Source organism: Delphinapterus leucas, chromosome X (assembly GCF_059928025.1).
Source record: "Delphinapterus leucas isolate spDelLeu-1000000601 "Yukka" chromosome X, BTC_Dleu_Yukka2, whole genome shotgun sequence".
Taxonomy (NCBI): domain Eukaryota; kingdom Metazoa; phylum Chordata; class Mammalia; order Artiodactyla; family Monodontidae; genus Delphinapterus; species Delphinapterus leucas.
This window is the reverse complement of record NC_143150.1, coordinates 126,234,638-126,261,515: the sequence shown is the minus strand read 5'-3', so window position 1 is coordinate 126,261,515 and position 26,878 is coordinate 126,234,638. Positions and strand designations below refer to the sequence as shown.

Genomic DNA, 26,878 nt, shown 5'->3' with positions numbered 1-26,878 from the left:
GAAATGCCTACCAAAGATAAAAGCAACTTCCTCTTGAGCGAGTCATTTTGATTCTAGGTGTTTATTCCACAGATCTGCTCGCATGTGAGAAAAAATGTAAGTATTACAATATTATTCATTGCAGCATTGTTCGTAATGGGAATGCATTAGAAACCATTAAATTTTGTTCACTGTTAAGAGACCACTTACATAAATTATATTAATCTATACAATGGGACAGTGTACAACTGTTAAATAAAATCAAACTGGAATGCTTTATGTATCAATATGGAAAACCTCCAAGATATTTTAACTGAAGAAAACAAGGGTGAAAACTCTATGTGAAGTATGCTACCATTTGTGTAAAAAAAAAATGTAGGCAGGGAGAGAACAGATGTTATATTGCATCTAACAGTGTCTGATACACCGGAATAACCCCCAGTTAGCCTTTAAAGGGCAATTCACAGTGATGTTTGTACAACACTGTCAATGTACTTAATGCCACAAAATTGTACACTTAAAAACAGTTAAAATGGCTTTTTAAAAAGTCAATTCAGAGGTCATCTCCTCCAGAGTAAAGGCCATGGCTAAATACATTTTCTTAATCCTCCCACAGTAAGTTTATAGAGTTACGAAATAAATGAAATTATCTGAAGATGTGTCTGTCTCACTACCTAGAGTATTGGTGAGGCAGCAGGGAACATGTCCCACCCATCCCATGGCCTCCGAGACTGGCTCCATAACCAGCACATGGTAGAAGCTCAGGAAATGTTTTCCCTACAGATTTCAGACTCAAGACTGCAACGTCAGCTTATTGCTGAGTTTCCAGCCTGCAGGCCTGCCCTGCAAATTTAATACTCGGCACTGCTCACAGTTGTGTGAACCAATTCCTTAAAATAAATTTCTTGATATGTAGCTAGCTAGCTAGATCTCTTGTTGGTTCTGTTTCTTTGGAGAACCCTGATTTGGGGCAAAAGAGCACTCCTCAGATAACCTCATGCGTTAGGCTTCCTACTCACATGGCTGCCTCTGCTTCTGACGTAACATCAAGGAAAGTGCAACTGAAGAGGGGCAGAGTAACATATTTTAGCATTTTTGTTAACAATTTATTTCATACTTTATAATTCACAGTATATTTCTTTGGCTATAAAGCCTTATATTGCCATTGCTGGAGAGAGAGACAGACTGACTGAGAGAGAGAGAGAGAGAGAAAGAGAAAGAGAGAGAGAAGAAAAATCCAAACCTTTGCTATAATATTCTGATTATATCTTTTAAATATTTGTACCAATAACTCTGTATTTAGAGCCTGTATATCTTTGGTTTTTAATGCATAAGGAGACCAAGCAATAAAATAATATCACAAACATCTGTTCCTAGGATTCAAGAGTTAAAGTATGAATTTTAATATCCCCCACAGCATATTTCTTGGAAAACTGTGTCTGATGTGGTGGTGGTAGAGAATGGTTTGTCAACTTGTCTTTTGCGGCTTTAATTCTTCAATCCCACTTTACAGTGAATCCAAACCACTTAAGAGAGCCTCCCCCTCCTTCCCCTACAGCCACTCATAACTTACCTTCTTGATTTTCCTTCCATTTTTACTTTTCTTCTCTCCAATTTATTAATTCACAATGCTTACGATAACAAACAAAACTGCCGAAGAGGCAGGAATATATTTAGGTGAGCTAATCAAGCATTCCCTTCGGAGCAGGGAAACCCAACTAGTCCGAAGACTCTTTGGTAAGTACGGAATGATAGCAAAGGAGAACAAAAGCCGTGAAGGCTATCACCATTCATCCCTGTGGTTTGACCATCCAACCACACCAGATGACTTACGTTTCTTTATTTGTAACCAGCTCTCACTTCCCTGAGTTTCAGTTCTGTGCTCTGAACTGCTTCTTGGATTTCACTGTTGATAACCATTGTCATCACAACTGCAGTGTTTCGAACAATGAACTCATCTTGCCCCTAAACCCAGACATTTCTCAAAATCAGCAGCCATTTCTTTTACTGCCTCTCTTCTTGCCTTCTTTATCTTAATTTTCTCTTTATACGGCAAGTTGGTAGTTTCAGACGTAGCCTACCATGTTGTTGTTTCCCTTCAAAAGAAAAATTATGTTGCATGGTCCTTGGCTATGGTTTATACTTAAAAAGTGAAAGGCAAATCCAATACCAGCAGGAAATTTCATTAACATAACCCTATTATTGCTCCATTTCTCTTTAATTTTGGTAATTATTAGCAAACCGGATCCATTACCAATTATTTCCACAGGGGAGAAAGGATGAAATCTCTCACTCCTCTAGGCAAGTCTATCCTGATGTTTCCTGCCTGGGTGGCTGGTAACACGTTGCTCTGCACAGCTCCTCTCCGGAGCAACGTGCATTTCACCCGTTGTGACCAGTGGTACACTCCTGTCATTCTCAGTCCACCATGTCAAATCTGCTCACCCATAAAGGCCCACTTGTGGTAACAACTGGCCTAATAACTTAATTACAATAACATAATAGTAATAACAACAACAGTTTACTATTAAACACTAGCTTTTCCCCCCATTTCAGCTTCAGAATAACTGGGGTGAAAATAGATAACCAACAAGGACCTACTGTACAGCACAGGGAACTATACTCAATATCTTGTAATAATCTATAAGGGGAAAAAAATCTGAAAAAGAATACATAGACAGACAGATGAATCACTTTTCTGTACACCTGAAACTAACACAGCATTGTAAATCAACTATACTTCAATAAAAATTTTTTTAAGTAAAACAAAATAGGGTAAAAAGGAGGAGAATTAAGTTAAATTGTCCCAACATAGTTACTTAGTAACTACACACACACGTACATGTACATGTATATCTATATTATATACTGTCCAAGCTGAGGAGGAAGGAGCCCATGCTCTAGCTGCCAGGTATCAAGGACAGCAAGTTTCTGGCCTTTGGTTTGCCTAGAACAGGGTCTCTCAACCTTGGCACTATGGACATTTGGGCTGGATAATTCTGTGTTGTGAAAGCTGTCCTGTACATTTCAGGATGGTAAGCAGCATTCCTGTCCTTGATCCAGTAGATGACAATAGCAATCCCTACCTCCAGTGTGACAGCCAAAAATGGCTCCACACATTGCCAAATGCCTCCTGGATGGGATGGGAGTAACAAAATCCCACCCCCACCCCCACATGAGAACCACCGCTACACAGGGGAGCAAGCCCCTGCCCCCTATGAAACCTCATACATGATGGATCCCAAACAGAGTAAAAGGCTGGGCATCTCCCTGTCAGCGTTCATCAGAGGACAAGCTTCAGTTTTCTGAACTGGTCCCATAGCAGGCCTGTCAGTGCCCTCCCAGGCCCACTTGGCACATATCAAGGAGTGTTCAGTCTTAAATAAGTTCAGCTATAAATTAGAGAAACTTCTTCAAACAGTCATGCCCTGTGTACATCTGGAGATATGGAACTAGGGTTCAGGTAAGTTGAGAGTGACCCACAATAAAAGGCAGTTATCTATCACCAGTGAATTAAAATTAATTCATTTTTTTAGAGGTTTATGTTAAGAGACCCTGGTCTCATCAAAAAAATAAATAACACACACACACACACACACACACACACACACACAAACTTGGAACTGGCAATAATATATTCTCTGAAGTTATTACAATAGTATTAAAAATATTAAACAGAATGATAACCTCCAGTAATTTAATTTTACTGGCAACAAATCCCTTTGAAGAACAGTGGCATTTACTGTATTTCAAAGAGTGAGAGGCAGCCCTGGCCCTTGAGAGAGACATGATACAGACATGGTCCCTCTGCGTACCGATGCGGCGAGTCCTGGTGAACCCATGCAGACCCCGTGGAACACTGAGCTATAAGGACGCCCACTGGCTGTGTCTTAGGAACTTGCCTTCATGCATTCAGACCTTAGCAAAGACTGTGAAGGTCAAGGACAGCGCTGGCAGGGGGCCAAGTGAAGGTGTCCAGGCATAACTGGAGAGTGGTGAAGAGCGAAGTTGAGAAAAGCAAATTCTCCCTGTTGTCGGGTCAATAACTCTTCTTTTTAAAACCCTCCTATGATGTGGCACATATATACAATGGAATATTACTCAGCCTTAAAAAGAAATGAAATTGAGCTATTTGTAATGAGATGGATAGAACTAGAGTCTGTCATACAGAGTGAAGTAAGTCAGAAAGAAAAAGACAAATACCGTATGCTAACACATATATATGGAATTTAAGGGGGAAAAAAAATGTCATGAAGAACCTAGGGGTAAGACAGGAATAAAGACGCAGACCTACTGGAGAAAGGACTTGAGGATATGGGGAGGGGGAAGGGTGAGCTTTGACAGGGCGAGAGAGAGTCATGGACATATACACGCTAACAAACGTAGTAAGGTAGATAGCTAGGGGGAAGAAGCCGCAAGGCACAGGGATATTAGCTCGGTGCTTTGTGACAGCCTGGAGGGGTGGGATAGGGAGAGTGGGAGGGAGGGAGACGCAAGAGGGAAGACATATGGGAACATATGTATATGTATAACTGATTCACTTTGTTATAAAGCAGAAACTAACACACCATTGTAGAGCAATTATACCCCAATAAAGATGTTTAAAAAAAATAAAGAAAGAAAGAAAAAATAAAAAAATAAAACCCTCCTATGGCTTCACATCTCACTTAGAAGAAAATGCAACCCCCCCGCCGCCCCCAAGAAGCCGAGCACGCTCCAGTCCCCATATCCTCTCCTACGTTCTGCCGTCACTCACCCCGTGCAGGCCCCGCTGGCCTTCCCCTGCTCGTTCCAATCACAGGAAGCTCTCCTTTGCTGTTCCCATTGTCTGGACCACTCTTTGTCCTGACCTTTACACGGCTGGGTCCTTCTCATGAGTCAGGTCTCAGCTAAAATGTCCCCCCCTTAGAGAAGTCTTCCTGATGACCATATCTGAGGTTGTATCCAGGGTTCTCAATCTGCACTGTGCACACGGATCTCCTGGGGAGCCTGTTACAATGCAGACTTGGACTCAGTGGTGGGGGGATGGTGTTGAAGCTGTAATTCTGCATTTCTAACAAGCTCCCAGGAGATGCAAATCTGTTGCTTCATGGACCACACTTGGAGTAGCACCATCGCCCTTCAATCTCTGTCACACTACTTGGTTTTTCTTCATGGTGTTTCTCACACTTTGAAATTATTTGTTTGTGTACTGGATTGTTCATTGGTTGCTTGATCTATTTGTTTACTTAGAAGGTAAATTCCCTAAGAGCAAGGGCTTTGTGGAGCGCGTTCACCTGTGTGTTCTCAGCACTTAAGACCTGGCGCATCACAGATGCGCCACATGTACTGTTGAATGAATGATATTGTTCAAGATTCATCGACTCTTCTACCCTTTCAGTGCCTGCCTACTGACTGCTTCAGTGACTGACAGTGCTAGCCACTCAAATGCCAGCCCAGGAATTGCTAGCTGCAGGTCCAAGCTGAGATACGAAGTTTGTACTAAAATATCAATCTGCTGTCACTAAGCGCAACTTTAGTTGAGATGATGTATTTTTCATAGCAAGATTTTCTTGATGAAGGAAGCAGTGCCTTACTTTCCCTCTGGTCCAAGGTCCTCATCTCATGGCAGACTGGTAAGTGTGTGAACTAGACCCACTGGGGTGACACACTGTGAGTAGCACTAAAATAAGGGATAGAAAGCTTTAAAAATGTATTTTCTGATTTCAAATAACCATAGGTAGGTAGCATAAATAATATAATTTTAAATACACGATTACAAAATATTTTTGTCATGTACTGAAATAGAGTATTGTCTCAGAGACAAGGAACTGACCCCCTGTCTTTCCTCCTTAGCTATGCCCTCCCAGGCCACCTGCACTCCATCATAACCAAGAATTTTCCCACTTTTGCCCTGACAGAGTCATTCCCCTGCCACTTACACCACACTCCTGCACGTCCATGCCCACGCTCCTCCCCACATGGCCATGCCCCTCCTCTCTGCCTGGCCATACAGAGCTCATCTGGGTCACATTTGTCCTGCCACATCCATTTTCCTTCTTGGCCACACCTATATCCCATGCAAAGCTAGCTATGTTCTCCTGCTGACACCCTACCTTCTGTGTCACATCCTCATTCCCAGGCCACACTCTGTTCCCACACTCTGGCCATGCCACTCCTGAATGGGCCAAACCTTCTGTGCTTCTTCCACCCAGGGGCCTGATCCTGGCAAACCCTGGGGATGGGCTCCAGGGATCTAAGAAATTTTGACAGAGAACAGAGAATGGCAGGAGAGATGGGAATTAACAGTAGAAGAAAAAAAAGAATTATGGGAGAGAAGGGAGAATTCTGTGAGAGAGAATTGTGAAAGATGATCAAGTATTGTGACAATGGAAAATTGTGGGAGAAAATGGGGAATTGGGGAGAAAAAAGAATTGGAAGAGAAATGGGAAATTATTAGAAAGAACAGAAAACTGTGGATGAGCTGAATTGTGGGAGACAAGGGTAGTTGTGGGAAAGAAGAGACAATTGTGGGAGAGTTAGAGAATTGTGGGAAAAAGCAGAGGCTTGTGAGAGAAAGGGAAACTCTGGGGAAAAACAGAGAATTGTGGGATAGATTAGGAATTATGAGAAAAACAGGAAATTGTGGGAGAGAATTAGAGAACTGTTGGAAAGAACAGAGAATTGTGCATGAAAAGGGAATTGTGGAAGTGACAAGGAATTGTAGGAGTGATAGGGAAACTGGGGGGGGGCACTGGGACATTGTGAGAGAAAAAAGAATTGTGAGAAAGAAAAAAATAGACAATTGTGAGGAAGAACAAAAAATTATGGGAGAGAAGAGAGCATTATGGGAGAAGAAAGAATTGTACACAAGAGAATTGTGAGAGAAACAGAACTGGGAGGGGCAAGGGGAATTGTGAGAGAGAAGAGAATTGAGGAAGAAATGGAGAATTGTGGCAGGCACATGGAATTGTGGGAGAGAACAGAAAAGTGTGAGAGAGATCAGGAAGTATGGGAGAAACAGGGAATTGTGGGAGAGAAGGGGGATTGTGGGAGTGACAGAAAAAACAGACAATTGTGAGAACAAAGAAATGTGGAGAGAAGACAGTATTATGGTAGAAAGGGGAATTGTGAAAGTTAATGGGATTCTAGGGGAGAGAATAAATTGTGGGAGGTAAGGAGAATTGTGAAAACAACAGAGAATTTTAGGAAAGAACACAGAATTGTGGAAAAGACAAAAAATTAAGAGAGAAACAGAAATCTGAATGAGACAAGAGGAACTGTGGGAGATGGGGAATTGTGGGAGAAAAGGGAATTCTGGGATAGAACAGAGATTTGTGGGAGCCATGGGGGATTGTGGGACAGAGTAGAGAACTGTGGGACAAAACTGAGAATTGGGGGACACAAAGGGAATTCTGGGATAAAACAGAGAATTGTGGGAGAGATTAAGAATTATGGGAAAAAACAAAGAATTGTGGGAAAGATAGAGAATTGTGGGACAGAGTAGACAATTGTGGAAAAATAAGGAAATCCAGTGAATGCAGAGAATTGTGAAAGTGACAGGAACTGTGGGAGGCACTTGGGACCTTATGAGAGAAAAGGAAATTGTGAGAAGGGAAAAGCATACAATTGTGAGAGAGAATAAATAACTGTGGGAGAGAATAGAGTGTTATGGGAGAAGAAACTATTGTGATAAATGTGGTAATATGGGAGAGAAGAAAAACTGTGGGAGAAATGGAGAATTGTGGGAAAGAACAGAGAACTATGGGAGATGAGGAATTCTGTGAAAGAACGAAGAATTGTAGGAAAACAGAATTATGGGAGACACATGGAATTGTGGGAATGACAGGGAATTGTGGAAGAGAAGAGAGGATTGTGGGAGACCTGTGGAATTATGAGGGCAACCTGAGAATTGTGGGAGACGGGAACTGTAGGATAGAAAAGAGAATTGTGGGAAAAACAAGGAATTGTGGGAGTGACAGGGAATTGTGGGAGAGAATAGAAAATTGTGGGAGACACATGGAACTGTGGGAATGACAGGGAATTGTGGGAAAGAACAGAGAATTATGGGAGGCACATAGAACTGTGGGACTGACAGGGAATTGTGTGAGAGAACAGAGAATTATGGGAGGCCCATAGAACTGGGAATTGTGGGAAAGAACAGAGAATTATGGGAGGCACATAGAACTGTGGGACTGACAGGGAATTGTGGGAAAAAACAGAGAACTGTGGGAGAAAAAGGGAACTGTGGGAGACAGGCAGAATTGTGGGAGAGAGAGAATTGTGGGAGTGACAGAGAACTGTGGAAAAGAGAGAACTGAGAGAATATAGAGAACTGTGGGAGTGAACAGAGTATGATGGAGGAGCAAGAACTGCGAGAGATAATGGGGTACTGCAAAAGAGAATAAAGAATTATGAGAAAGACAGGAAATTTAGGAAACAGAATTGTGAGAGTGGAGAATTATGGGAAAGAATAGAGAATGGTTGGAGACACTGGGAATTCTGGGAGTGACAGGGAATTGTGGTTAAGAACAGAGAATTGTGGGAAAAACAAGGAGTTGTGGGAGAGATGAAAAATTGCAGTACAGAGTAGACAATTATGGGAAAAACAGGAAATTGAATGAGTGCAGACAATTTTGAAAGTGACAGGGGAATTGTTGGAGGCATTGGGGCACTGAGAAAGAACCATGACAAGGAAAAAATAGACAGTTGTGAGAGAAAATACGTTTTATGTGAGAACAATTGTCATAAATAATGAGGTAACGGGACAGAAAAAGAACTGTGGGAGAAATGGAGAATTGTGGGAAAGAACAGAGAATTGTGGGAGACACATGGACCTATGGGAGTGACAGGGAATTGTGGGAGAGAATAGAGAATTGTGGGAGACGCATGGAACTATGGGAGTGACAGGGAATTGTGGGAGAATGTGGAACTGTGGGAGTGACGGGGAATTGTGGGAGAGAATAGAGAATTGTGGGAGGCAAGGGGAACTATGGGAAAGACCAAAGAATTATGGGAGAGAATGGAGAGAAAGAGAATTGTGGGAGTGAATAGAGTATGATGGAAGAGCAAAAACTGTGAGAGGTGATGGGGTACTGCAAAAGAGAATAAAGAATTATGAGAAAGACAGGAAATTTAGGAAACAGAATTGAGGGAGAGTGGAGAATTGTGGGAGAGAATAGAGAATTGTTGGTGACAGTGGGAATTCTGGGAAAGAACAGAGAATTGTGGGGGACAGGAGGAATTCTGGGAGTGAGGGAATAATGGGAAAGAACAGAGAATTACGGGAGACACATGGATTTGTGGGAGGGACAGGGAATTACGGGAAAGAACAGAGAACTGTAGGAAAAAGAGAGAATTATGGGAGACAAGAGGACCTGTGGGAAAGGAGAATTACGGGAGACATGTGGAATTGTGGGAGTGACATGGAATTGTGGGAGAGAATAGAGAATTATAGGAGACATGTGGAATTATGGGAGAGATGGAGAACTCTGGGATAAAACAGAATTGTGGAATACATGTGGAATTGTGGGAGTGACACAGAACTGTGGGAAAGAACAGAGAATTGTGCATGAGACAGGGAATTGTGGGAACCACTTGCATTTCCATAAACTAATAATGAACTAGCAGCAAGAGAAATTAAGAAAACATTACCATTCACAACTGCAACATAAAGAATAAAATACCTAGGAATAAAGTCCCCAGGAAGTTGAAAGACCTGAACATTGAAAACTGGTTGGCCAAAAAGTTCATTCGGGTTTTGCTGTAAGCTGTTACAGAAAAACTGAACAAACTTTTTGGCCAACCGAATATATGATTTTTATTAAAGAAATCAAAGAAAACACAAATAAATGGAAGGATATTCTATGCTCATGGATTGGAAGGATTAATATTGTTAAAATGATCATACTAACCCAAAGCAATCTACACATTCAATGCAATCCATATCAAAATTCCAATGGCATTTCAGACTTCCCTGGCGGTCCAGTGGTTAAGACTCCACGCTTCCACTGCAGGGGGCACAGCTTCGATCCCTGGTAGGGGAAGTTCCGCATGCCATGTGGTGTGGCCAAAAACAAAGAGAAAAAAAATCCAATGGCATGTTTTCACAGAAATAGAACAAACAACCCTAAAATTTGTATGGAACCACAGAAGACCCCATATAGCCAAAGCAGTCTTGGGAAAAAAGAATAAAGCTGGAGGCACTACAGAGTCTGGTTTCAACTATATTACAAACCTACCATAATCAAAACAGTATGGTATTGGCATAAAAACAGACACATAGATCAATGGAATGGAATAGAGAGTCCAGAAATAAATCCATGCATACATGGCCAAATAATTTACAATAAAGGAGCCAAGAATACACAATGGGGAAAGGACAGTCTCTTCAATAAACGGTGTTGGGAAACTGCACAGCCACATGCAAAAGAATTGAACTGGACCACTATTATACACTATACACAAATATTAACTCAAAATGGATTAAAAACTTAAAAGTAAGACCTGAAACCATAAAACTCCTGCTAGGAAACTCCTACAAGTTTACAAGGCAGTAAACTCCTTGACATTGGTCTTGGAGATGATTTTTTGGATTTGGCAACAAAAGTAAAAATAAACAAGTAGGACTACATCAGACTCAAAAGCTTCTGCACAGCAAAGGAAACTATCAACAAAATGAAAAGGAAACCTACCGAAGGGGAGAAAATATTTGTAAATCATATATCTGATAAGGCATTAATATCCAAAATATATGAAGAACTCAATAGCAAAAAACAAACAATCCAACTAAAAAATAGGAAGAGGAACTGAGCAGATATTTTTCCAAAGAAGATGTATAGATAGCCAACAGGTACATAAAAATGTGCTCAAAATCTCTAATCATCAGGGAAATGCAAATAAACCCAGATGAGATATCACTTCACACCTGTTAGAATGACTACTACCAAAAAGACAAGAAATGAGGATGAGCGTGTGGAGACAAGGAAGCTCTCGTGCGCTGTTGGTGGAAATGTACACTGATGTAGCAACTAAAGAAAAAAGCATGAAGTTTCCTCAAAAAGTAAAAATAGAACTACCACGTGATCCAGCAATTCCACTTCTGGTTATTTATCCAAAGGAAATGAAAACACTAGCTTGAAAAGATATACACACCCCCACGTTCATTAAAACATTATTTACAATAGCCAAGACATGGAAGCAAACTAACTGCCTATCAATGGATGAATGGATAAAGAAGATGTGGTATTTGTATACAATGGAATATTATTCAGCCATAAAAAGAATGGAATCCTGTCATTTGTGACAACATGCAAAGACCTTGAGAGCACTATACTAAGTGAAATAAGTCAGACAGAGAAAGACAAATACCATGTGATCTCACTTATAGTAGAATCTTAAAAAAATGAACTCACAGATACAGAGAACAAATTAGTGGTGCCAGAGGCTGGGGGTTGGGGGCGGGGTGAAATGGGTGAAGGTGGTCAAAAGGTACAAACTTCCAGTTATAAAATAAGTAAGTCCTCAGGATGTCATATACAGCATGGCAACTGTCGTTAATGGTACTGTGTTGTATATTTGAAAGTCACTAGTTGAGTACATCTTAAAATTTCTCATCACAAGACAAAATTTTGTAACTAAGTGTGGCATGGATCTTAACTAGACTTATTGTGGTGATCATTTCCCAGTATATACATATATCAAATCATTATGTTGTACACCTGAAACTAATATAACATACATCAACTATATCTCAATTAAGAAAACAATTAAAACAACCCCTCCACCACAAAAACTGTGGGAAAGGAATTATGACAGAAGCAGAGAATTGTGGGAAAAGAGAATTGTGAGTGAGACAGGGAATTGAGGGAAAGAATAAAGAATTGTGGAAGGCATGGGGAATTCTGGGAAAGAACACAGAAATGTGGGAGACACAGGGAACTGTGAGAAAAAACCAGAATTGTGGGGGGGAGGGAACTGGGGAAGAAATGGGGGAATTGTGAAAGAGGTCAGAATATTATCAGAGAACAGAGAATTGTGAGAGAGAATGGAGAACTGTGGAAGAGATGGGGAATTATAGGAGAAATGGAATTATGGGAAAGGAGAATTGTGCAAGGGATGAGGAATTGTGAGAGCTCTGAGAACAAAAGCAACACTGTAAACGTAAGTAATTGCAGGTTTGGAAAGGAGACTAATTTTACCAGGACCAGTCATAAATTCTGTTTGTAACTCTAATTAGAGATTCAATTTTTTCTCTCTGCTAAACCCTGGGTCTGACAGCAGCAGTTCATATCACATTACCATGGATTGGCAAACCCGCATACACTGCCTCGTATATGTGCGTGTACACATACACTCACATACTCACACACATATACACACACACAAATGCACACATACACATACATAAAAATAAATACATACATGTCTTGGAAATTTCATACATGAGCAGAAATAAACCTAATAAAATGGATGGGAAATTTTTTAATATCCTAAAAAATAAAACAAAATGAAAAACTGATAGAAAATGAGAGAAAATGAGACTGCCAGTCTGGGAATCCGACATATGAGTAATAGAAGTTACTTAAAAGAGAGAATGAAGAAAGCGGAGGGGAGCAAGTTATTAAGAAAATTAATAATATAAGATAATAACCCTAACATGAAGGATATGAGTATCCAGAATGAATGGTCCCTTCAGGTGCCAAGCCAGTGAAAGCAAAGAGGTCTATATCAAGGCACATCTTTTCAGGCCACTGGAAGAAAGAGACGATGTTAAAAATATTGAGAAAGAAAAAAAAGAAATGACATCTGATTTCTCAACACCAACAGTGGGAACTAGAAGACAAAGAAGCAATCACTTAACAGTTCTGAAAGAAATGTCTCTAAACCTAGAATTATATATCCAAGCTAGCAGTCAAGTGGGAGGGTAAAACACAGACATTTTTTGATTTTCCAGACCTCAAAAACTGATGTGCTCCCAAAACAATGCAAAGAAGAATACATGGTATCCAAGAACCAGAGATCCAGCACAGGACAGGAAAAGGTTGACAGCAAGTCCCAGGAAGACAATGGGCAGAAGTCATTTCCAAACAGTCTAGAACTGAGCAGTGGCAGAGGTGAGGTGTTTATTCAAGAGTGAGGACCCAAGGGAAAAAAAAACCAAAAAAGGCAACATATAGAGTAGTTGATATATTTGAATGCATTGAGAGGAGATTTACAATGCTGACGGGTAATCATTTAAAACTAGACAAAGGGGGAAAACAAGGCAAGTATTAAATTCTAGTGGAAAAGTTACACAAGAAAAAATTTCATCACTGGTCATTACGAATATTTTTAGAGTCATAATAACATAAATACTAAACCGTGATTTATCCAAAATTGTTGATAACTATTGGCAGACGGGAGGAATGTGTTTGTGTGTGCATGTTGGTGTTAGCGTGTTACCTGGAATGTGGAGGGACAAACAAGACAAAACAATTCAGAGAGTGGAAATTGGGGTCGAAGGTGTCCTGCCAGTCTTCTCACCCACCTACCACTCTTCCTGTAACACCCGACGACGTTAGCAGCTCCTTCTCTATAAAGCATTCTTGTTACTTACACTTTCCTTTCCACCCACTTCCTGCACATCATCCTCACAGTAGTCACTTCTTCCTTTTTGGCCAGGAGTAGTCTGCACATACATATACTGACATGTAAGTATTGTTACTTGTTTGCATGCCTGTCTCTTCAATTACCAAAGGCTTTTGCCCTTTTGGTGCCATGTGACCCTTTGGAATCTGGTGAAGTCTGTATCTTCTCAGAATGATATTTTTACATGCATAAAATAAAATACAAGAAATTACAAAAGAAACCAATTACAGTCGCTCCTCGGTATCCGAGGGGGCCTGGCTCCAGAACCCACCACGGATCCCCAAATTCGAAGAAGCTCACGTCCATTGGCAACCCTCCATATCCGCGGTTCAACCAATCCCAGATGGTGTAGTACTGTAGCATTTACTGGGGGAAAACAAACAAACAAACAACCCTGCATATAAGTGGACATGTGCAGTTCAAGCCCGTGTTGTTCTAGGGTCTACTGTATGTTGAAGTATAGTTATCAACATATTTTAAAAAACAGATTAGGCTAGGTTCCCCCAGGAAATATACACCAATGTAACAGAGTTTTTTTAATGCTGTCTTGATCCAGTTTTGACGCTCTGGCTAGAGGCTGGTCAGTTCCCCGACTTCAGCATCTACGCTCACACCCCCCAATCACCTCCCTTTCTGGGATCTCACACTCGGGGCCACTATCCACCTGCCCTTATCACCCCAGGGCCAGGTACCAAACAACTGGGGACAGCCCCTATGCTCCAGAGCCTGCTGAAATTATTCCAATTAGCCAATTCTAAACGTGCTTGCCCTGCTTTGCCCATCCCTTCTTATGGAAACCATAATAAAGGCTCATGCCCACAGTCCCCCTCTCTTCCCCTGCCTCGTGATCAACCCCAGCGCCTCCACGTGTGGCGCCCCACAGTGTGGTGTGTCCTCCATCTCTTGGGATCTGTGAGTATAATAAACTACCTTTTTAATGGCAGTTCTTTCCCAATCTGTCGGCCTCACCAAACCTAAATAACAATTACACTTATTAAAAAGGCTGAGACTCCACAAGATTTGTGCATACAAATGTTCTCACGGGGCTTCCCTGGTGGCGCAGTGGTTGAGACTCTGCCTGCTAATGCAGGGAACACGGGTTCGAGCCCTGGTCTGGGAGGATCCCACATGCCGCGGAGCAACTAGGCCCGTGAGCCACAACTACTGAGCCTGCGCGTCTGGAGCCTGTGCTCCGCAACAAGAGAGGCCGTGACAGTGAGAGGCCCGCGCACCGCGATGAAGAGTGGCCCCCGCCTGCCACAATTAGAGAAAGCCCTCGCACAGAAACGAAGACCCAACACAGCAAAAATAAATTAATTAATTAATAAACTCCTACCCCCAACATCTTAAAAAAAAAAGGTTGTCATGAACAGCTTCGAGAGAGTGATAGAAAGACAGGGCAAAAGGAGAAATCGAACTGTGATGCAGTCACAGTGGAAGCCTCAGCTGACCCTAGGAGCAGCTCTGAAGCTGGGATGGCCCTTCTGAGTTGTCGCGCTTGAGGCTAGGGGCCTGGGCTTAGGTACCCTTGCAGAGACGACTCAGAGGCAGCAGCCTGTCCCCAGAGAGGGAATGTGATTTTGCTTGAAGCAGTTCTCTTAGGCAGAGGGCAGTTCCTGGAAAGAGACTTCACAGATCCACTACGGTGATACAGAAAGACATATGCTTCTTATTAACACTTTAAAAAACAAGATAAACTTACTTTAATTTCAAAGTAGTGATGAATAGTATTTTGAGACAGAAATAACAATCATATGTGACATTATTTCTCTGTGAGTGCTATCAGTGCCACATATAGCTAACACTACTAAGATTTGTTGCCTGCCTTCCTGAAGGAAAAAAAATGCTAAATTTCTGTTACAGGCAAGTGAAAATACAAACCTTCAAATCCACACACCCAGTTAAGAAGACCTGGGGAGCCGGGACCTTGTTTTGTTCATTTTTAGATCTCCAGAGTCGGCCACAGTTCTGCACACCTACTGATGTTTCTTGAGTCATTACTATAATTAAAACTGACGGGATACAATTTAAAAGACAGAAATTTTAAAACGAACTCTTCCAAAGCAACGCCTCCGCAGCCTAAAGCAGCTACAGCAGAGAGCGTCACTCTACGGTGAGTCTCTGGGCCAGCCGAAGCTTCTCTCTGCCCGCTCTGGCCAGGAGGGGCGGAGCCGGGGAGGGACACTCGCACTTATAGGCCGAGGAGGGAGAGGGCGGGGCCTGCTCCTCCGTGATTGACGGAAGCCCTTCCCTTTCAGCCCGCGTGCCCGCCTTCCACGCTCCCGGAAGTTCCGCCTTCGGAAGAGGAAGTAGCGGCACGCGAGAGAGCCTGCGGTGACCGGGGCAACCAGCGGTGACCGAGCGAGGGGAGGGTGGTGCCGGCGGGTCGCTGCCACTCCGCGCCGGAGTTGGCGGTTAGAGGCGGGGCCGGCAGCCCGGGACCGGAGTCAGGTGCGGAGGGGCGGGCTGGCTGAGGCCGTGGGGGTCTGAGATCCTGGGATTCGACGGTAGCACGCGCGGGGACCGTGCCAGGAAGACTCTGGCCGCGCCTTGCCCTCTACTGTCCTTTCCTTCCTTCCTCTAATCTTTTTTTCTACGCCATACCCTTCCTAGGCTCCCAGACCCTCGCTGAGCTCCAGGGCCGGGGGTCTAATCTGGACTCAGTGGGCTTCCTTTCTCCCATCGGATCACCACCTAGAACCCCCTTCTCCCCAACCCCGGGCCTACACCCCCTCGCTGTGACATGACTTCTCAGGGACCTCCTCACGTCACCGCCAAAATCCGCACACCCTTAGAAACGTGTCCCCAAAGGTGGTGTAGATTTCACACTAGTATTTCCCAAAATGGGTGATATGCTAAAGCTCCACTTCGAGGGCGAAGTGGCGTCCCTGCCCAGCACATTTCCATAAGGATGACGAGGAGAAGAAACAAGCGTTGGCCAGATTAAGAACACTAAGGGGGCTTCCTTGGTGGCGTAGTCGTTGAGAGTCCGCCTGCCGATGCAGGGGACGCGGGTTCGTGCCCCGGTCCGGGAAGATCCCACATGCCGGGGAGCGGCTGGGCCCGTGAGCCATGGCCGCTGAGCCTGCGCGTCCGGAGCCTGTGCTCCGCAACGGGAGAGGCCACAACAGTGAGAGGCTCGCGTAGCGGGGGGAAAAAAAAAACAAAAAACACTAAGGGAGTAGTTGGAGCCCAGGCATCAGCATTAATCTATCTCTTTGCTCTGGCACCTGTGAATTTAGAATTGCTTGGATTCAACACTGCGATTCCAACCATGGGTTTGTCTGTATCTACCCCTGCTGTTGCAGTTCAGACGTCAGATCATCAGACAGCAGCCCCGCCTTCGGGATGCCCAATGCATGAAGGGAAAATGAAAGGTAATCTACCATTTGTCTAGGAAATAAAAACGAGAATTCTCAAAAGAATCTTCAGGAGACAGTACAGCATGCTGGTGAGGCTCCTAGGCCTGGGAGTGAGGCGACCTGGGTTCACTCCTTAGGTTGTTACTTACAAGTATGTGACTGTAGACAAGTTACTTCTCTAAGTCTCTGCCCATCCTCCGTAAGCTGATATAATAATGATATTTCACAGGGCTGGTGTGATGATGGAGATAGTGCATGAGAGTGTAGGGATTCTTCCCATACATCAGCCCCCACCCCCAGAGTTTGCCATTGTCTACTTCAGCGGTTCTCCCCCCCTCACCCCGCAGGACACCTGGCAACGCCTGGAGGCATTTTTGCTTTGTCATAACTGAGATAAGAGGGTGCGTCTAATGAGTAGAAGCCAGGAGTTCTGCTAAACATCCTGCAATGCACAGTGCAGCCCTTAAAACAGAGGCCCCAAATGTCAAGAGTGCCCAGGCTGAGAAACCTTGGTCTAGATCTCGCTGTCTTTCTTTACCAAGACAGCTTTACTCCTCCATCCGTTGGAGTACTCTCTGTGTAAAAGTAAGGCACTGCCGGGACTTCCCTGGCAGTCCCAGTGGTTAAGACTTCGCCTTCCAATGCAGGGGGTGCGGGTTTGATCCCTGGTCGGGGAGCTAAGATCCCACATGCCTCACGGCCAAAAAACCAAAACGTAGGGCTTCCCTGGTGGCGCAGTGGTTGAGAGTCCGGCTACCGATGCAGGGGACACGGGTTCGTGTCCCGGTCCGGGAGGATCCCACGTACCCCGGAGCGGCTGCGCCCGTGAGCCATGGCCGCTGAGCCTGCGCGTCCGGAGCCTGTGCTCCGCGGCGGGAGAGGCCACAACAGTGAGAGGCCCGCATACTGCAAAAAAAAAAAAAAAAAAAAAAAAAACCAAAACATAAAACAGAAGCAATATTGTAACAAATTCAATAAAGACTTTAAAAATGGCCCACATCGGGCTTCCCTGGTGGCGCAGTAGTTGGGAGTCCGCCTGCCGATGCGGGGGACGCGGGTTCGTGCCCCGGTCCGGGAGGGTCCCGTGTGCCGCGGAGCGGCTGGGCCCGTGGGCCGTGGCCACTGGGCCTGCGCGTCCGGAGCCTGTGCTCCGCGGCGGGAGAGGCCGCAGCAGTGAGAGGCCCGCGTACAGCAAAAAAAAAAAAAAATGGTCCACATCAAAAAAAAAAAAAGTCATTGTATGATGGACTTGCTGTTCATTTTTTAAGTGCAAAGGGGAGAATGGCAATGCTTTCATTTTTAATCGGTCCACCTTCCGCTTTAGATTGTCCGTGTAAAAGTATGGCCTGAATTCACCTGACGTGTGACTTCTTGTTTCGAGACGTGAGGGCAGGAAGCAGTGTTGCATGCTTACTGAGTGCTGACACTCCCTCGTTATAACAGTTATAGCTTTTATAGCTGTTATATAACAGTTATAGCTGTTCATTCCCTCCGTCAGTCAGCAAGGATTTGCTCCCTGCCCACTCTGTGCCAGGCACTGATGGGTTCTGTGTGTTTGTTTTTGCACTGAGAGAACAGGAGTGTCCGAAACAGACAAAAATCCTTTGCCTAGTGGAGTTTACATTCTCATCCTCATAATCCTGCATGGTAGGTTTTCCCCCCGTTTTATACTTAAGGAAACTTTCAAGTCACACAGCTAGTAAATGGCAAAGCCAGCGAAAATTCTGGGACCTTGGATAAGGACCAGTCCAGTGCTCTTCTGGGGTTTCTTCATACAGGAAAGAATGGAGGCAGACTTGGACGAAACAGGTGTGTGCCTGCTCTGAGCATCCCCAGGAAATCACAGAGCCCTGTGTACGGTTTGATTTCATTCGCTGTGTATCCAGGAGAGCCGTCAGCTGAATTTGCATTAGGAAAGAATGTAGGTATCTGTAGGAGATCGAAGGGGCTAGTGGTTATATAATATGAAAAATGCAAACAGGATTTTCTCTGCAACACCCAGCTGGGACCAGTGACCCAGAGAAGGTTGGCACTTGGAATGGTGGCGAGGAGAGGAGATGGAACAAGTCTCCCTCTACCCCTCAGGAGACAGCTGTACAGGGTCCTAGGGAATGAGGGTCTGGGAGGAGAAGCAGAGGAAAGGAAGTGAAAGGAAACGTCTTTTTTCGCGTAGGGCACCCAGCATTCAGTGTATTCCTGGTGCCAGCTGCTGCCGCTTAAGATAAGGGTTCCTTTACACAAGCGCTGTCTTCCTGGGCCGTAGCTCTCCCAATGCCTGCCCCCCACCTCCTGAGTCTACACTGCCTTCCGGGTCCGCACACTCGCTTCCATCAGTACCCAGGATCCTTGGGCACTCACTACCCTGCCCGCTGCTGTTCTTGCAGGTGCAGAGCTTTCCTCGTAAGTGGCATCTGGATCCTACGTGGATTGTGGAACGTTTTCTTTCATGTGTGCCCTTGCTTGATAAACTTGCTATCTGCTGACAGGGAATAGAACCTCGGCCAAGTGCTAATTTTCTGTGCCCTGTTTTAGTCCTGGAGCAACGCACAAGCAGAGTGGCATTCTTTTCTCCAGTAGCCTTTCTGAAGGCTCCTCTGCTCATTTTTTATCTCCTGTCCCCAGTCCCTGAGAGGAGGCCTCAGTAATGAAAGCCTGGCCTCCTGTGTCCCGGTTGGGGTTGGATCTTGTCTGGAATTTGGGAACAGAAAGTCAGGGAGACCCAGTCACATGTGGCCCCCGGCCCCACGGAGGTTCCTCCGTAGCAGCTCACAGCAGCTACCTTCCACCCCTTACTAAAACCCTGGTGTGGGCAGTAGCTTCTCTTGCAAATGCTGAGGCTTTGGGGTTTATTTTTACTAGGGGAATGACACAGTAAGCCAATGGGTACCCCTTTCTCTTTCAAGGGGAAAGTAAATTTATCGAACCTTTTGCTGGTCTTTAGGATGTTAGAATGTTGACTAGCTTAGCTCTTGGCAGCTGTGAAGAGCGGCAACCTGGCTTTGCCTGTGCTGTGGGTCACTAGTCAAACATTCAGCTCTTTGGGCCCAGGATGAGAGAGGCAGATGTCCTGCCTTTGTGGTGACACCGTTTTTACCCTTCAACTATTTCAGGCGGTGCAGTGAGTGCCGAGCCATCTGACCCAACCTGTGGGAGCAAAACGGACTCTGTGCCTGCGCACCAAGAACGCGCGTACGAGTACGTGCAGTGTCCCGTCACTGGCGCGATGGCTGAGAATAAGGAGAACCTAGATCCTTCTAACCTGGTAATCCGCGCCCGGCCCCTCTTCCTAAGTTTTTATGCAGAGATGCTTTTACAGACTCCAGGACAAACTGCTAGGATTGATTCTTCTGTCCTTTTAAAACAAAGAAGTCTGATATTCCATCCACAGTGAAAATCTAGAATGTGTCACTAAGTGTAGTTTCAGAGAGCACCTGAGAAAGCAAAGGGCCATCCCGAAGCTCCAGAGTGGGCTGACCAGGAATAAGCCAGGCCAGAGGACATTGCCTTTTGGGATAGAGTTTTAGGAGGGCAGGAAATTCAGTTAGGAGCACAGCTAGAATTCAGAGAGGTGTTCGTGGTCTGGGGAAACCTCGTAGGCACGCTGCAAGATTGGGGCGCCTCTTAAGGCACACCTGGGTGCCAGCCTGTACGGCAGTGACAAGGGTGGTGCAGTGTCACGTGGCAGCCAGCAGTGGAATGCCATCGAGAAAGCAGTGGTATTCTGCTATATATCTGCTTATATCTGTCTATAAATACACACATACAAACACACATGTATATACATAGCCCCACCTTCTCTTTTCCAGGAGTTTGTAGCAGTTCCTGCCCATCATGGTATTAGTTTTTACTTTTTAATCCTTGAGGAGAAAGAGACCAAATTTTTAAGTACAGCGTGCATTTACCATTTATGAGAACTCAAAACAACGAGGAAAACCAGCCAGATGACCTGAGAGTCTGCAACTCTGATGTCGCTGGTCTAATAGGGAACCTGTGCTGTGTTCGTGATGCCTTGCTTTCTAGGAAGTAATTATATTGTTTCAACTTTATATCTCTAACCTTTTTTTAAAAAACCCACTTATTTTATTTAGATGCCACCACCTAATCAGACGCCGGCCCCCGATCAGCCGTTTGCACTGTCTACTGTGAGACAGGAGTCGTCTATTCCGAGGGCAGATTCAGATAAAAAGTGGGTTTATCCTTCCGAGCAGATGTTCTGGAATGCGATGTTAAGGAAAGGGTGAGTGAGTAAGCACATTACTGAGGGTATAAATTTGCTCATGAATCTAACCTCCTTCACGTTTAATTCTTAGATGAATTAAACGTGAAAGAGGTTGTTAATCCCCCAGACGTACAGTAAATATTGATAATAACTGATTTTTCAGACTCATCAGAATATAAGTGCAAGGCCAATGTGTTAGGATTCTCCAGAGAGACAGACCTAACAGGATGTGTATGTCTTTCTGTACATATAGAGAGATTTGTGATAAGGAATTGACTCACAGTCATGAAGGCTGAGAAGTCCTACAATCTGCTCGGCAGGCTGGAGACACAGGAGGGCCGATGTTTCAGTTCAAGTCCTAAGGCAGGAAAAAAACCGATGTCCCTGTTGGAAAGCAGGCAGGCAGAAGGAATTCCCTTTTACTGGCAGAGGCTCAGCCTCTTTGTTCTGTTTCAGTCTTCAGCTATTAGATCTGGGCACTCTCTGCCCATTTAAATGTTAATCTCATCGTAAAATTCACCCATCATAGCTAGTAATAGTTAAAAAAAAAAAAAAAAGGTAACACTACTATATAAAATACTTGGGAAGGGTAGGGAATCCGTGATGCTAATTGAAAAAGTGTCACCTTAAAAATAGATGGATCCTTGATTATTTGGGTAAATCTGATTTTTGGTGACTCGATGAATACATGGCATTTCTCAGTAATATTTGTCAAGTTTTACCAAAATGTTCTTTCCTAGGTGGACATGGAAGGATGAGGATATTAGTCAGAAAGACATGTATAATATCATTAGAATTCACAACCAGAACAATGAGCAGGCCTGGAAGGAAATTTTGAAGTGGGAAGCCCTTCACGCTGCGTAAGTCTGTTTGAAGTCTTAAAAAACATCCTTCCAGCATCTTCCTAATGTCATTGCCACTTTCTATGAAAAGAAATAGAGAAGCATTTTATTCAGACAGTGTGCTATTCTGATACAACATTTTAGGTAGTAGGCCTGTTCCAGAACACCCCGCTCAGCCATGTGAAATGGCAACTAGTTAATTATGCTCGTGGGTTCGTTGAGTCCCAAGTACAGAAAGGACAGAGCAGGGATGGCTCGTCTCTGCTCCCTGATGCATGGGGTCTCAGCCACCAAGACTCAGTGGTCAGGGGTGGCTTTGACAGCCGTGGGCTGGAATCCTCTGGTAAGTGATACCAGCTGTCGGCCGGGACACCTGCCCATGGCCTCTAAATGTGGCTGCTTTGGCTTCTTCACACCGTGGTGGCTGGGTTCCCAGAGCTAGAGTTCCAGAAAGCGGCAGGGAAGCTGCCTCTCCTTTGATGACCGCCTGCCCAGATTCAAGGGGAGGGGCCGTAGACTGCAGCTCTCAACAGGAGTGTCAGAGTCCACTGCAAGCAGAGCATGGGGGTTGGGAGATTCTAAAATGCTCTCTGCCCAAAGGGAGCTGGGAAAGACAGTTTTGTTTGTTCACTCAGCAGCGTTTATTGAATCCCCATTAGGAGCAGACATCACGAGGCATCTTTGCACATGGCCCTTTTTCTCAGGGAGACTAACCAAATGCAGTTGTGAGCTAGTGGCGATGGGCCATCAGTCTGTTCAGAGCCGCGGTCCTCATGCCTCAGCTTGCATCAGCATCACCTGAGGGTTTGTTCAAATACCGAGCGCTGGGCCTCACCCCTAGGGTTTGTGATTCAGTCAGTCTGGGGTGAGGCCCAAACTTAGCATTTCCAGAATGATGGCGGTTTGAGGGCTCCCCCTGGAGAAGCGTGGGGCGGGGGGTGGAGTCTCCACGGAGCCAGATTTTTATCATGGTCGGTGGCTAATATTTTTAATTCATGGCAAAATGCGAGTGATTAATTTCTTGGGTAAAATCCACTTAATGATTTTTAAGGTGCTCTGTTTGTTTTTTCATGCTTGGACTCTGCAGTTCATTCGTCACCCCCTGGCTGTCACTGGGCCACGCTTCCCCTCAGTTCCCCGGGGCGGGCAGGCGTCACCCTCCTGGCTGGCTCGTGACGGGGGCTCCGAGCGTCTGCAGCGACTCGTGCTGAAAGTGTGCTGTCCTTAAAGCCGAGAAGGGAAGGAGCTCGGCCAGTCCTCGCCTGGGGGCCGCCACACTCGGGGTGCTTTGCTCCCTCCCAGTTCATTAGAGAGACCCGTCCAGGCCGAAGCCTGTCTCAACAATGACAGCAGCTGCCAAGACAGGTGGCCTCCGGGAGTTCCCACTCCCTCCACAGGGGACACTGCTGTGTGCCTCGTGCTAGGCCTACCGTGAGCCCCCCAGTGCCGGGGCGCGGGCCGGCGGGCACCTAGGACGTCCAAGCCCAGGGTCTGCCCAGAGGCTGAGTGGACTGTCTAGGCAGAACCTTGCCCTCCGTCAGCTTGTATACAGTTACTTAAAGAGATGGTTCCAACACTATTACATTAGTTCCTAGGGAATCAGCCAGCATTTTTCTTTCCTCACGAAGGCTGTTTATTGGTTTCAAATGAGAGAAGAGTATAGGATTTTCGTATATTCATCTGAAAAAACCCCAGCTGCTCTTCATGAAAGCGAAGCGTGATGCCCGATGCCTCACACTTTTCTTCCACCCCATGTGGAAAGGCCCTGTTTCCTCACTCCTGCCAAGAGCAGTGCAGATGTATGGAGGGAAAGGGGGGGAGTAAAACGTACTTGATCCAGAAGTAAAGCACAGAATTTTTAACGAATAGGGATATTTCTTTGAATTCTTTCGAAGTTACCTTTCTCTGTAAATGTGATATTATGTAAAATGCCTACAGAAAAATGTGTATTATTGAGAAACTGCAACACCCTATTTTTCAAGGGAAAGAAAATATTTTAATAGACTTTTCTTCCTTGGGGATTTCTAGGGAGTGTCCTTGTGGTCCATCACTGATCCGGTTTGGAGGGAAAGCGAAAGAGTATTCACCAAGGGCAAGAATTCGTTCCTGGATGGGGTGAGTGTCAGTGCAGAAATGTTCTTTTCTGTTCCTCAGGTCAGGGTCTGCTTTCTCTTGGCAGCAAAACCAGACAGTGGAAGAACTGTGGTGCCGGCTTCCAGAACGTCATCAGCGTTCAGCTGTAGCCCTGTGCTCCCTCAAGGCGGCCGCTGGCGGGCAGATTGCTTAGGGTGCCGCGGGTTGCTTCCTGTCTAATTCTTATAGGATTGAACCAAGTCATCTTCTGTGTTCTCGCAGCTGTCCCCTCTCTCCTCCCGCGCTCCATCTCTGTCCGCCTGTGCAGTCAGCGCTCCTCTTGTAGTCGGGTTTGCAGCTCACACCCGCATTTCTGCAGGACCTCAGCTGACCTCCCAGGCCTGGGCGTCTTTCCCGCCGTTGACCTTATTCCCTTGCAGCAGATAAGCTGTCCTCTGATCGGGGCTCCTCCGGCCCTCCAGCCCCACCTGCCTTCAGCGCTGTGGACTGCTCTGACCTCCGAGTCTCACCTCCCCTTAGACGTGGACTCCGAGAGCAGGCCTCCCCAGGCGCGGCCTCACCGCCTTGCTCACCGCCTAAACCCGAGCTGAACACCCCACCAGCGTTTTAACCCCCGCCGCCATGTTTTCATTCCAGGTACGAGCTGCCTTTTGACAGGCACGACTGGATCGTCAACCGTTGCGGGACAGAAGTCAGATACGTCATTGACTACTACGATGGTGGCGAGGTCAACCACGACTACCAGTTCACCATCTTGGACGTCCGGCCGGCTCTGGATTCGCTCTCGGCCGTGTGGGACCGGGTGAAGGTCTCCTGGTGGCGCTGGACTTCCTAGCCACTGCTTTGTCAGACATGGGAATATATAAACTATTTTTTTTTCTGAGCAATACATTAAACTACTTTCCCCAAACTGAATTGCACTCCTGATATAATGGAAGTGTCAAGGGGGTCGTCACACCTTACATGTCACTTAGCAGAGGGCGCTCTGCACGTGCTCTTCTGAGCTCTGTTTCCACCTTGCAGTTGATACTGCATCATTTTAAGTTTTCTTCCCGTTTACGGAAGTGGGAAGCACTCCCTGTAGCATTGCCTGTGTATTGAATCTAGAAAAGTCTGAACAACCTCCGAGAAAGACCTTTGCTTACAATATGAAGAGAGCTGCTTTTTCCCTCCTGTTTTCTCTTAAATACTGACACGTAGATCTGAAAGCCCATGGGATGCTCAGGAGCTCTCACCTGGTCCAGTGTTTCAATTAAAAGGGTTCTGTTAACGCTTTTTAAAAAGTCACCAACATTTCTAAAGTCCCTGCAATATAGTAGTGACCCCTGAAGGAAACGCAGTCACACACTGGAAATGCGCTCAGCCAAACTGAGGTGTGTCTTGGCTCTACAAATTTTCGCTTATGTGAATTTTTCACACTGGACCTTGATCTAGAATAATTTCAGCTCCCCCATGACTTGATGATGCACGTGCACTGGAGTATGTGTTTTAACTTTTTAAATATCTTTGTTTTAATTCCAATTGTTCTGATATGTAACTCTGCCCCCCCGCAAGCGGGCCTCACTGTACTGGCATTTGACAACTTAATCCCACCCTTGAGTCCCATTCCTTCCCCTGCCTGAAGCCTTTCTCTGCTTGGCCTCATCTGAACCATGAAGGTCTGGCTGAAGTCGCAGTGCTGGGGACAGTCCCACTCTAAAACACGATTGTATTTTGTCCACTGTTGTTAGAATTCACAAGGAGAATGTTCTTCCCAGATGTTGAAGGGTTGCACCAACTCACTGTCTCCGTTCACATTTGTTTTTTTAAGGGAGCTCTAAGTTTGCCATTGAAATTCTTTATACCAGTAATCCATACACTGGTTGTTCAACTTATAGCAGCATGTTACAGATGACTGTTGGTTGTTGTTTTGGGTTTTTTTAAAAAGTGTTAATAATATTAACTCCTTTCATTTGAGTGCTGTAGTGTTAAATTAGTAGATGGACTTAGCAGTTTGGAGTGATTCATTTGGTATGAATTTCATTTGTTGTGTCTCTTTTGTGTGGAGTTTTAAAAATCCAACAACCCTAAACTCTTCTGCATTTCACAATACTTGTGTGTTTTCAAAGAAAATAAAGCTGATAGTTAACAGGTTTTGAAAATCTTTTAAGAGTAACTTTACACTTACTTCATCAGACAGATGAAATATTTCTGATCTGAGGAAAATAATTACTGTTGGCATGTGTTTTGGTCCTAAGTGTCACTGAGTAAGCATAGGTTAAGGCATTATTATGAGAAACCACGTGTTGTAACTGGAAACTGAAAATTGAGCCGCAGGCAGGGAATCACCCCTTTTATAGGGTTCTAGTATTTCTCGAGAAAAACCACCTCTAAAGTAAACTGTCAGGTGAACCCGATGACAAGATCACGTTTGTACACCATTACTCCACTCCGAGAGAAGACTAGAACCCTGGATATAAGAGCTGCTTGGTGTCCAAATTATACTTGATTGTATCCAGGGATCAATACTTCTCTGCTCTGATAGGAGATTTCATTTATAACTTGAAATCAGTTTGGATATTCTCCAGGGTTTTAAACTAAGTCTTCAGTCGTAGACTCTTCAGAATCAGAACAAACTACTGCATCTAAGGCTAAGCATTAGCAAACGAGGGGAGGGTTTAAACTGGGGCCGCAGGTTAAAATGCAGCAGTATGCCTAGTGGATAAAGAAAACGTGAGGGAGATGACTAGTATTCAGCCATAATAAGGAATAAGATCTTGCCATTTGCAACAGCA

The 26,878-nt window shown here is 44.9% G+C and overlaps 2 protein-coding genes across 3 annotated transcripts in view; one reads left to right on the top strand and one right to left on the bottom strand.

Annotated features, from left to right (window-relative positions):
* The window catches only part of MID1 (midline 1), a 643,355-nt gene extending 627,634 nt beyond the window's left edge, over window positions 1-15,721 (bottom strand). The window contains exon 1 of the mRNA XM_022559856.3: window positions 15,469-15,721. The gene's annotated coding sequence lies outside the window, so the exon portion shown is untranslated. The remainder of the gene's footprint in view (window positions 1-15,468) is intronic.
* Window positions 15,722-15,916: 195 nt separating this feature from the next.
* HCCS (holocytochrome c synthase) lies at window positions 15,917-26,245 on the top strand. 2 transcript variants are annotated; one of them, XM_022559834.3, is made up of 7 exons: window positions 15,917-16,038; window positions 16,830-16,964; window positions 20,060-20,211; window positions 21,038-21,186; window positions 21,909-22,028; window positions 24,039-24,125; window positions 24,741-26,245. In XM_022559834.3, the coding sequence occupies exons 2-7, from the start codon at window positions 16,862-16,864 to the stop codon at window positions 24,937-24,939; spliced, it is 810 nt and encodes a 269-aa protein (XP_022415542.1). In that variant the 5' UTR covers window positions 15,917-16,038; window positions 16,830-16,861; the 3' UTR covers window positions 24,940-26,245. The 2 variants fall into 2 exon arrangements, with proteins under 2 accessions (XP_022415542.1, XP_022415543.1); XM_022559835.3 differs by having other exon boundaries at window positions 15,924-16,038; window positions 16,896-16,964.
* Window positions 26,246-26,878: the final 633 nt, after the last annotated feature.